Raw genomic sequence first — 12533 nt, 5'->3', positions numbered from 1 at the left:
TCTTCCTTACAGTTCTCTCACCCTGCCTAAAGCCATGTCCCCACAGACTAGTGTGTTTGAACAGTTGGGCTCCAGTGGGGGGTGCTGCTTGGTGGAGGCTGTAGCACCTTTAGGAGGGGAGGCCTAGCTGGGGGAAGCCGGGTGCTGGGGAGCTGGCACTGAGGGCTGCAGCCCAGCCAGCCACACTTCCACCCCAGTCTCTTTGCTTCTTGGTGGGCTGAGGTATGAGTAATCTCTGCATGCTCCTGCCTCCAAAGAGCCGCCCGTCACTCCGCCATGACAGAGTGTAAGCCAAAACAAATCCCTCCTCTCTGAGGTCACTTCCTGTCAGGCGCTAGATCACAGCAATTTGCAAAGTCACTAATGTACTACTGCCCAACTCACCTCACGGTGGGCCTCACTGGAGATCCGATTTGTGTAGCGCAAAACCTCCAGCTCCATGTCTGTCTTGAACACTCGGCTGCAGAGAAGAGAAAGACAGGGCCAACTCAGTGATCTGGCAGGGCTGAGAAGACTTCCCCAGGGAGACTGATCACCGCCCCTGGGGACTAGGCCAGAGAAGCCCAACAGATATTGGCTGCTTTGCCTTAACTCACCTCCTCAGGTACCAAGGCGCTCATTTCTCAAGATCTGAGACAATTGGTAGCCAGCCAGTTCTCTCCAGGCGTCTGGCTGACTCCGTACGTCATTAGGATGTTACTGGTGGGACCAACTCCTGTACAGTGTGTCTGCAGCCCAGCTAGGCCTGCTTCTCAGGGAACACAGCCTGTAAAGGCATCTTCATTCCCATTTTGCAGTCAGGCAAACTGAGTCTTAGCCAAAACAATATCAAAGGCAGGCTGCATGGCCCACTGTGCTTCAACCGCTCCCCTGTCCTTAACACTCCACACAAAACCAGAACTCTACACCCAAACTACTGATCAAATCCAATAGCAGAGGGTCACAGTCAACCATTCAAAAGCTCAGGGATGAAAGAAATAGTTCCAGGCATAGGCCAGCCAAAAAAAGGTAATGAACGGGTATAATGGGATAGCTTTAAGATTTATTTTTATTATTTTTAAATCCTCAGAATGTCCGTGTGTGAGTTTGTGCATGTGTCACTGCAGACGGAGACCAGTAACGGATGCTGGATCCACCTGGTTGGAGTCACGGGTAGATGCGAACCACCACGTGGCTGCCGGGAACTCAGGTCCTCTGCAAGAATAGGACACATCCTTGACCACTGAGCCATCTCTCCACATCTCCCCTGGGATATTTTTAGGAGGTGGCATTGGTCTGGAAGTAATTAAAAGCAGCAGAAGGTGAAGCAGCCAGCAAGTCAAGGAAATAAACTGTAAAAACCGGTGTTCAAAGTATGTGGCTTTGAGAACATCCACAAGAATCGGATGGGTTCATTTCCACACAGACACTCGGGATACTTAAGAATGCTCAATGATGTGGTAGATGAGGCGTGAAGTCCTCCTATCCATAAGAGAGGAAAAAGGCGAATGAATCTCAGGACTAAATAGGAGCTGCAGTGACTTGCCAGGCATTGAGGCCAGGGCACACATCTCCTTCCTGTGCAAGGGGGAGCTGGAGTCTCATGGTGGATTTAGCATCATGAGCAGGGGAGGACAAATCAGAACTGTTTGCATCCTAATGGAGTGCAGTAAGCAACGTGTGCCACCTGTGATGGCTCATATGCTGCACACAGTCAGCGGGAGACATGGATGTGAAGGGGCCCACGAAATGCTCCAACACAAATCCAGAAGCTAGAATGCTCTACCACCCTTCTCAGAGGTCAGGGCTGCCATCCAGACCTTAGCTGTCCCTGTAGAGGGGCCTTCCCTCAGCTATGCTGGATGTCTCAGGGATTTTGTTACAGGGGCATTGATCATTGGTAAGAAACTGTCACCGTATCCAGGGAACACACTGAATGTGCTGAGGACAACTGGGGGATTCCTGTTTATAATTGTTTTCTAACTTAAAAAAATAGACTTCCTCATTAACATGTTTTACAGACGTATTTATGTGTGTGTGTGTATATGTGCCTGAGCATATGTCTGTGTCTCACATGTGTGCACGTGCCTGTGGAACCCTGGCTATGGTGTTGGACCTCCTGGATCTGGAGTTACAGGCGCTTACACCTGACATGGGTGCTAGGAACTGAGCCCAGGTTTTCGGTAAGAACAAGGTTTGGGGGTTTGTATTGCTGAGATAGAACACTGGGACCAGAAGCAATGTGGGGAGGGAAGGGTTTATTTCACCTTACCGCTTTAACTCCAGCATCCAGAGAACTCAAGGTAGGAACCTGGAGGCAGGAGTTGATGCACAGGCCATAAAGGTGAGCTGCTTACTGACTTGCTCCCCATGGGTTGCTCAGCCTGCTTTCTTATAACACCCAGGACCACCAGCCCAGGGATGGCACCACCCACAGTGACCTGGGCTATCCCACATGAATCGCCAATTTTAAAAATGTACCACATGCTTGATCACAGGGCCAGAGATTTTCTTTCTCAATTGAATTTCCCTCTTCTAAAATGACTCTGGCTAGTGTCAAGATGACATAAAATTAGCCAGCACGAGTAGCAGCAAGTGCTCTTTACGGCTGAGCCATCTCTCCAGCCCCTCCCTATTAGTGTAAATGTATCATTTACATGGACATGTAGACTTTATGGGTATAGCAAAATACATGCGTGTGCGTGCACGTGAACACACACACACACACACACACACACACACACACACACACACACACACGGGAGGTTTCTCTCTCAGCCCTGGCTGTCCTGGAACTCGGTCTGTGCATCAGGCTAGCCTTGATCTCATAGAAATATGCCTGCCTCTACCTCTTCGTCCCAAGTGCTGGGATTAATGGCATGCGCCGCCACCACTGCCCAGTGCATTTCCATTTTTTAATGATCCTAACAGTATTATCACCTCAGGCATAATTTTTTCCTCTTTTCTTTTGAGACAGAGTCTTACTATGTAGACTCTGCTGGCCTTCAATTCTTTATGTATCCCAGGCTAGCTTTGAACTTGCAATCTCCTTGACTCTGGTCCTAAAGTGCTATGGTCACAGGTATGTACTAGCATGTGTAGCTATATATCATTCCTTTATATTAAAAACATTCAAAACTCCTCCCCAGTAGCTAGTTCCAACTATTCAACTAATTGGTAGCAATCACATCTACTCAACTGCACCCCTGTGCCTCTTAGCCACTCTCTCCATCTTTCCACACATTCCTTCCACACTCTGGTTATATTTTTTAACTTTTAAAAGTATACAAATGCTACTTTTACCCTAAAAAAGGGTTTTTATTTTCCAAAAAAGATATACCAAAGGGGTATAAAATATGGAGTAATTCTTTGTGGTCCTGGGAATGGGCCCAAGGGCCTCCTGTGGGTTAGGCGTCTACTGCAGAGCCGCATGCAAGCTGGAGGTCTGCAGCTGGCGGTTATGTAAGGGGAAAAAAATCTTTTTGCTTTGCTACTAGAGGCCTGCCCTGGGGAAGGCTGGATGGTGATGTTAGGACAGGAAGGCGCTGTCTCCGGGGAACATTCCTGACGTGGGCATGGACCACAACCATAGCAATGTCGATGCAAACCCAATTTTATAGCTTTTTCATTTTTATTTTTACCTTTTACAGTTACCTCCTCACTCCCAAAACATGGAAGATTTACTGCTCAATAAAGAGCAGATGAAATGGTAAGAATCCTGACCCCCAAAACCCAAAAAACTGTGATGCAAGTTGGCAGTGAGGACAGCGGCGGGGACAGCAGTGTGCGGTGTGGGAGGTGATGTGGGGTCCTGCAGCCTCAGCCTGCTAGCGGGAGGAAGACGGTGCAGAAAGTGCGCAGAACAGGCCATCAGCAATCCCTTGTGTGGCAACTGGCAAAGGAAACCCAGGGAAGAGCAAAGGAACCACAGCACTAAAGCGTCCTGTGAGGGATGGGGGCAGGATTTGATCACAGTCCCTACACTATTTTGCATTATGGGAACCTCTCTCTTTTTTTAATATGATTTATTAGCATACATTAATTATACAAAATAATGGGTTTCATTTTGACCTTTTTGTACTTTTTTTTAATAGTAGTGCAGGCCAGCCTTGAACTCATGAATCTCTGATTGACTTAGACTCCTAGGTGACCAGATCAAAAGCATGTTCATCATACCTCGTTTTATTTATGCATGTGTGTAATGTGCTTTGACATGCTGACTTTTCCACATTCCTTTCCTGCCCTCATGCTGAACCACCTCATCTTCCTAAATAGTCTCCCTTACACACACACACACACACACACACACACACACACACACACACACACACACACACACAGAGTTTTAATCTAAAATCTACACATGAGGGGGAACGTGTGGTGTGTTATTTCCCTTTCTGAGCCTTGCCTACTGCACGTAACGTCACGTAACATGATGGTCTCTAGTTCCATCAATTTTACTGCAAATGACAATGTTTCACTGCAGTGACCCAAACTCCTAAGTGTGCATACACCAGGTTTCTTTTCTCAGCTGTTGGTGGGCTAATTCTATGTCACGGCTGTTGTGAAAGGTACAGCAATAAACACGGGTGCACAAGTGTGTCTGTAGTATTCCGACTGTAGCATTCTCTTTGGGGAGAATTTACTGGGGGTGGTACAGCTAGATTATATGGTAGTTCTATTTGAGTTTTTGAGGAACCTCCATACTGACTCCCATAGGAGCTTTACAAGTTTACATTCCCACCAATGGAGATGGCCTATAGAGGGGCAGAAAAACCACCTGGCAAAGGATTACTACCCAGAATATTCTTTAAAAAAAATAAATAAATAAAATCAAGACTGAAAGGACAAATGGCTCAATCAATAAATGGGCAAATGCATGTTCTGAAAGGATGTAACACAAAATGGTCATAAGCACGTGAGAAAACCCTTCAGCAACCTCTGCCATCAGGGAAATGCAGTAGGATTCCACCTCACTCCACCAGAATGGCTATCTATCAAAAAAGCCAGCCGAGTTTTCTGACAAGGTACACATACTGCTCGGACAACACTTTTAAACCTTTAATGGGGGCGCCCATGGTAAATGTGCATTCACCTTGCTAGTAAGGATGTGCCGACCTGACATTCCCAGTTAGGAAGTTAAAAATGTCCCTCTCTCAAAACCTGGAGACTCAGGAGAGAGAAAAGGCAATTATAACATAGTATCATGGGAAGGTCTGGGTTCTGCAGGAGGAGATGACAGAAAGGATCCAGACTCCTCCCAATGCACCCAGGGGGAGTCCTCCCACAGCAAGACCTGCAGACTGGGCAGAGGAGACTGGAGAACAGGCTGAGGGTCCTTTGCACATTGTTTAATGGCCAGTTCAGCTCCTTTGCAGAAGGCTGGGCACCTCACTGTTCCCTCTAAACAAGCAACAATCAGGCACCTTCAAGATCAGCCAGTTGGAGAGGCCAGTCAGCACCCTCCAGTCAGCGCCTGTGTCTCTGCCCAGGGAGACCTATGAGTCACCCACCTGTCCTCTGCTACCCACAAGAGAGAGCCAGGGGGAGGAACAGGAGGACTCTGGCTGCTGTGAACTCAGTCATTTCTCAGACTCATCAGAGACAGCCAGCCCTCAGGACAGCACTGAAGCAGCTGTGTCTCCATGATGCCCTCTACATCTGGGTCAGCAAGCCACTCGTTACCATGAAATGAGGAAGGCCCTGCAGCATGCTACTGCCTTCCACAGGCTTTACAGCCTTCCTTCAGAGTGAGGTGGGCAGAACAATCCCAGCTTGGGAGACTGCTCCCAGATAGACACCCTTCCTTTCCTGAAGTCCAGCTGCACTGTCGGGTCTGTCTGCCTGTCGGAGGGACCTCTGATTCCACAGCAGGGACCAGAATGCTTGCTGGAATTTCTCCTACCCCCACCTCTGAGGAGCAGGTCCGGAAAAAAGGTGGGACTCAGAGAAGCAGCCCCAGGTAACTGGAGGTCCACAATTACAAGCAGGATAACCTTGTGACTGCTGCATCTCACTCCTTACTGCCCCCCTTCACAGACTGCAGGCATCTCTTGGATGCAGTGATGAGTGAAGCCACAACTAAATCGGACATAGGTGTCTCTGGCTTGTGGCCCTTCTACTGGGCTGAGACTGTCACCATTGTTCCTGCTTGTATGTCACACTCCCTCAGGCTGTGTCCACCCATCCACAGGGCCCCACCTTGTTTGCTGCTGAGTTCAGGGCAGAGCACAGGACCAGGAGGGGCAGTTGGCAGGGAAGCTGCAGCCACCTGCCTCACCTGCTTACTATCTGGTCCTCATCTCTGGGGAAGCATTCAGAAGAGGTAGACTCTGAGTTTCTTCCTCCCTACTCTACCTCTCTGCACAGGCTCCTTTCAGCAGATGAACAACAAAACACCAAGCTAGGGGGCGGGCCACTCTGCCTCTCCTTCCGATGTTGCCAAGTTTTGTGCTTCCAGACACGTATTCCCCTTTCTCCTGTTGATGGCTTACTTCTCTACCTGCCAAGTCCTTTCTTTTCTTTTCTTTCTTTCTTTTTTTTTTTTGGTTCTTTTTTTTCGGAGCTGGGGACCGAACCCAGGGCCTTGCACTTCCTAGGCAAGCGCTCTACCACTGAGCTAAATCCCCAACCCCACCTGCCAACTCCTTTATCCTCTTCGTTTTTGTTTTTTTATGATGCAAGATCTTACTCTACAGTTCAAGGTGACCTTAAATTTACCATGTAGCCCAGGCTAGCTTTGGACTCTAGATCTTACTGACTTGGCAGGAGTTTGGGGCTATGGGCACGCACCACACCAGCTGCCCACATGCCTCTCACTGCAGCTCTAGGGCCACTGTAACTGGACTCCCTTGCAGCAAAACGTCCTGTACTCACTCCACTCTCTTGCAGCTAAGCTCCTCAAAAGCAGCTTCTTCATTCGCTCCAAACCTCCCCTCCTCTCCTCCCTCTGCCTTCTGGCTATCCTGTACCCTCACCCTTCTGCCAACCTTCCTCTCACCTGCTCCTGGAACCTAGGGCTCACTAGTGGATGCGCGCACGGCCCATCCGTTTTTGCCCTCCTGGCCCTCACTTTGCCCTCTCTACCCGCCCCCAGTCTCTGGCATAGGCCTCTGGACTTGATCTCCTGTTGAAGGTCCCCAGTACCTAGGACCTAGCATGCAAAAATTCCCACCGTGTTCTGGTCTCTACAACCCTCCTGCTGATCAAGGCAAATACCTGGCACCTCTCCCTCTGGTCCACTGGTAGCCCACATTCAACCCATGGCTCCAGGCTGCCCCTCACAGGCAGAACTTCCCCAGACTCTCCCTTTGTCTATCTCCAGCTCTGCCTGCTTCTCGTAGCACCTGGGGTCATGGTAAGGCAGGGCAACACTCTGACTTCTGGCTTCCAGTAACCTTAGGTATCCTCTAGATGAGGGAAAATACATGATTCTGCTTCCCACCCACAACCCGCATGCAGCTTCCCCCACAGCCTCCTCCCTCCTCTCTCTGCCCTTTCATCTGGCTCACTGGCCCCCAGATACCAGAAAACAGCGTTTTCAAGGTTGGAGAGCCCCCCCCTTTAGTCCCTAAATGAATGCACTGAAAATCTAAGTGTCTTTCAAAAGGCTGAATGGATCAGAAAGAGCAGGGAGCCACGGGACAGACATCTGTGGCTGGGAGCAGAGCCGAGGAGTGTGCTGCTCACGACCACTGGAGAAGACAGACAGACAGGCAGGCAGCACACGGGCTGGACAGCTCACTCTCAGGAAAAAGAGAGGTGGCAGGCATAAACATGCAGCTGTACTCCCAGGATCTAAGAGGCTTGGGCAGGAGGAGCATGAATTTGGAGCTAGCCTGGGCTGCACAGGGGTTGGAGGGGGAGTGGGGCAGAGTCACTGCCTTCCTAGTTCTAGCCAGGCACCTCTTCAGTCCCAATAAGAACAGGAGGAGTCCAGCAGCACAGCCTCCTGGGAACTGCTGCTGGGCCATAGAGAAGAGGCCCAGGCTAGAAACCACCCCGAACCCCAGAGCACTTACTCCCCACTGGAGCCCTTATTCATCCCTGGAGGAGACCCAGGTTAGAGCCCTTGTCACCTTCACTCCCTCCCCACACTCATTCCTGGGCTCTCCCTACATCACTCCCTCCCCACACTCATCCCTGGGCTCTCCCTACAGTGGCCTACCATTCCCATGGCGAGAGAAAGAAGAACAGACCCACAGAATGCTCTCCTAGGCAGAAACTATGCTCATGTGTAGCCAGTGGGGCTGGAGACTCAGCCCTGCCATTGGATCTCTAGCTGGAGTAGTGAACCATCCTATAACCCCAGCATTCAGGAGTCTGGGGCAGGGAAGTGGAATCTGAGGGCAGACTGAGCTACCTGGAGTTTTGAAAAACAAATAGACAAAACCAAAACCAAACAAAGAAAAGCAGAACATAGGCAAATTATCCTTGAAAGGCAGTACTCAGAGGCCTAGTTGGTCCCCTCCGACTTAATCTAAGCTAAAGCAGATATCTGCATAGACCAATGTAACCAATTATGTAGCCCCTGGGTGCTCTTGGTCTGTGGGTTTTCCTAGATGCCAGGGAGACAGGGCCTATCCTACCTGGTTTGTTAATTCCAAACCACAAGCCCAGATACTACAGACAACACTTGGTCTGTTCAGCAGGTTGCACGGCTTCTCTGTAGGTGATGAGGTCACTTCTACTATGTCTCAGCAAGGAAAGGGGGTTCTCTGTACTTTGTAGGTTACTGAACCAAAGGGAAGGATTCTGATCTGTCCAAGGAAGCATGAGATGGCTACTGAAAATATATAATCCACCCACCAGTTTGGTATCACCACGGGAGGTCAAAGCCACCTCCTATGGGCAGAAACCAAGGAGCAGGGCTCAGGGTAGAACAACATGAGCTCCTTATGAAGCCGGGGAAGGGCGGTAGGCAGCTCTAGTTCTCAGATGGGCAACAGGGTACAGGTGATGTGTGCTGGGAGACGTGGGTGCTGTTTGGCCTTTGGTGATGGCCGTGAGCATCATTATACTCAGGGGGCCGCTCCAATGACAGGCAGGAGCAGACCAGGGCTGGAACCTGAGCACTCAGGAGGTAGAGGCAGGAGGATCATGAGTCTGAAGCCAGCCTGGGCATAGCAAAAACCCAATGGCTGGATATGAAGCTTGGTAGTTAGAGTAGCTGTGCACACACATACATGTGCCCCTTCTCCCATACAGACAGAGGCACTAACGTGTGTGAGAAGATGAGGATCGCAGGCCTCACTCTGGAGCCAGAAACCAGAGTCTCCGCCATAGGCCTGAAATGACAGAAACTACACTAGGCAGAGAGTTCTTTGTGCAACAATCTTTTTCTTCCCCTTAAATATTCACAGGTCACAAAACTGCCTCTAGGTATTAAACCCAGGATTAAGACATCAATTAACTGAGGTCTGAATGCAGCACTGATTAAAATAGTAGCAAGACAGGATGAAGTATTTCCCAGATCAGTCTCTAAGCATCAAGGTGCCAGCTTGTTGAATAAAATCCATTTAAAGGGCCAGGAACTCCATCTCTCCCAAAGCTCTCCCAGAGCACAGGCAATGTCTCTGCGGTAGCCAGGTGGGCAAGAGTTCAAAACCAAAGAACTCCCTAGGCCCTGCCCCCAACATCCCCTCCACACTGGAGACTGAGTGTAGGAAGAAAACCACACAGTAATGGAGGGGCAAGAAAGGGCTGCATGGAGTTACATATCCTTGGAGGCTCTACCAGAAGTCCATAAATAAACCAGAGCCAAGCTCGGCCCCTAGAGAGGTTATGGGGACAGGCGGGTGTCAGGGGAAGTCCACTCTATAACCGAAACAGGGCCTGATTGTGCATGCCACGGTGCAGACAGAGCAGGTACTCAGGGTTTTGCAGACTCCTCATTTGGGCGTCTCTGCAAACTTGGAGCAGGAGGAAGCTTGGCGTCTCTGCTCTTGTTCTGGGTCAGACTCCTATTCAAGGCCACACACTGTTAGTGACTGCAGGAATGTTCGTCTAAAATCTGATTGTCTAGAATGAAACCTGACCTATTTCATTCACTCCTCAAGGCTGAGAGCATAAAGAGTAACTAAGATATTTAGATTCAAGGGAGCAGGAAGCTCAAGTTTCCAATGTGGGCTACATAGTGACACTTGGTCTCAAAAACAAAACTAAAGGTAACTAAGGTAAGGTCCTGTGAGCTTTACAACATCCTACTCTGACCCCGCCCCCCCCCCCCCCCCCCCCCCGTGCTGGTTGTTTTCTGCCAACTTGACATAAACCTACACATACCTGGGTAAAGGAAATTTTAACGGAGAAACTGTCTCCATAAGGTTGGTTTGTAAACAAGTCTTGGGGTATTGCTTTCACTGATGACTGCCCAGGAAGGGACCAGCCCACTGTGGGTGATGCAGTCCCTAAGCAGGTGGTCCTGGGTTACATAACAAAGCAAATGGAGCAAGTCACGGGAGCAAGCCATGTAAGCAGCTTTCTTCCATGATCTGCTTCAGTTCCTGCCCTGGCTTCCCTCAGTGATGGGCTGTGCTGTGGAAGTATGGCCAAGTCCACTCTTGCCTCCCCAGGTTACCTTGGTCATGGGGTTTTATCAAAGCAGTAAAAACCTAATTAAGACACCCTCCAGGGGTTGGGGATTTAGCTCAGTGGTAGAGCGCTTGCCTAGGAAGCGCAAGGCCCTGGGTTTGGTCCCCAGCTCCGAAAAAAAGAACCAAAAAAAAAAGACACCCTCCAAAGACATTTAGTATCTCCAATTACTGTTCTGAACCTGCAGTCACTTCGCATTCCGGGAACAGCAGCCTCTCAGACTGGAGAATGGGGGAAAGTACCTCAAAGACTGACAAAACTTAGAAAGGAAGTGTCTCCCCTCCCCCAAAACAGGAACAGACATCTCATGAGGCGCAGACAGTAAGACTTTCTGGAGTCACCGGCCAGAACCACAAGCTGAGACAGGGCCAGCCAGACCACAAGCTGACCCAGACTGTTCAACTGTGTAGATTTCTCTGTCCTGCCCTGCCCTCCCTAAAACTCATGCCAACGCCCACCAATGGCTGGCCTCTTGCTCTCCACCTTCCCAATACAGACAGCCATGGTGACTATACCCCTTTCCACTTGGTTTCTGAGGTCGGTGACCAGACCTCATTCGTTGGGTCAGGTGCCTGGCACGGGACTCTGGGAACAGTGACAACTCCCCCATCCCGTCTCCTGCCTTCTGGTGTGTAGGAACCAAGTTCTCTCTCTGCCTTGGGAATCCCCCGTCACTACGTGAAGCGTGCCAGGACTGCTCAGCGCACGACAGGCGGCAGCACTTCCCGTAGGCCAACAATCTAGGTCATTGTGTTTTTTTAATTCTGGACACATTTTTAAATTTGGGATTTGGTACCCAAAATGTTGGGTCGGGTGCACCTCTGTCCTGAAGCCCTCTCTCTGCACCTTACCTCCTGTGCTGGCTGCTGGCAGGGGAGTAGAAGTAGCTACATTACCCACAGCCTGCGTTTTAATGCATGCAGGCCACTTTCACTCCGCGTAATTAACAGTTCTAAAACTGGCCTCTGACTCAGAGGAGCGAACAGTCTCACTTAGAACCCGGGGAGAAGCACAGCAGCCGCGGACGCACTCACTCTTCCACGATGCTGTGCCCCGGCGTGGAGCTGTGGGGCGGGATGAAGGCATCTTCTTTTATTTCCTACCCTACCTCCAGATCAATTTCATCCTCTACAAAACAGCAGAGCCGGGGCCCAGGCTGAATTATGGCAGTGACTTGCCTGCTCTTAGTAAGTTTCAACTTCTGACCTGCGCGTTCCAGCCGCCAATACTGAAGCACAAGCACAGAAATGTGCAGTTTATGATCTTGTGTTTGTGGGAAAGTACAATTACGGAGGAATTTACAGGAAATCACAAAAGGCGCTGCCTGAGAGGGTGCAAAACAATAAAACAGTCACACAAAGAAAATGAATGCTACCCAAAACCAAACCCCAAGAAAAAAAAAACCTGAGAGCGCCAGCTCCCCATGTGGAAAGAGGCTGCCCTCTGCCTCCCAATCAGACTGGTCCTAAAAGGGCCCCACATGCCCCAGGATGCTAATCTGGGCCTGGGGTATTGTGTGGATGCCAGGGGACACCTTACACAGCCCCTGCTCTGAGCCCTGTGGTACCTGACCCGAGACCTACTCCGAGGACTGCAGTCAGCCGGCATTGCAGAAGGGCTAGGAGTGAGCTGAGGAGGCTGGCACAGGGACAGGTTCCTGACTCCAGAGTGCTCTGCTGAGCTACAAGAGGCTATGGAAGACTGTGGAGCCAACAGCTTGGACTCCTCCTGGCTTTTCCTTGGGTGAGTGGCTAACTCTGTGCCTCAGTTTCCTTATCTGTAGCATGGGGATAACTAGAGAAGCTGCCTTATACATGACAACAGCAAGCTCTTTAAGCAGAGAGGCAGGCGAGTGCTCATTAGCGCGGGCCTCACAGGCAGAGTCCTGGTAGGGCCAGCGTTACTAAGACATCCAGCAACTGACTTCCGTCACTGTACCAGTCACATGCTTGGCAAATCCCTCC

The 12533-nt window shown here is 50.1% G+C and overlaps 1 protein-coding gene across 1 annotated transcript in view; it reads right to left on the bottom strand.

Moving 5' to 3' along the window:
* Pepd (peptidase D) overlaps positions 1-12533 on the bottom strand; it is a 144574-nt gene that overhangs the window by 80541 nt on the left and 51500 nt on the right. The window contains exon 8 of the mRNA NM_001009641.2: positions 385-460. Coding sequence (NP_001009641.1) covers positions 385-460 — 76 coding nt within the window. The remainder of the gene's footprint in view (positions 1-384; positions 461-12533) is intronic.

Source organism: Rattus norvegicus, chromosome 1 (genome assembly GCF_036323735.1).
Source record: "Rattus norvegicus strain BN/NHsdMcwi chromosome 1, GRCr8, whole genome shotgun sequence".
Classification (NCBI taxonomy): domain Eukaryota; kingdom Metazoa; phylum Chordata; class Mammalia; order Rodentia; family Muridae; genus Rattus; species Rattus norvegicus.
Note: the sequence above shows the minus strand (reverse complement) of the source record. Positions and strands in the feature narration are given on the sequence as shown.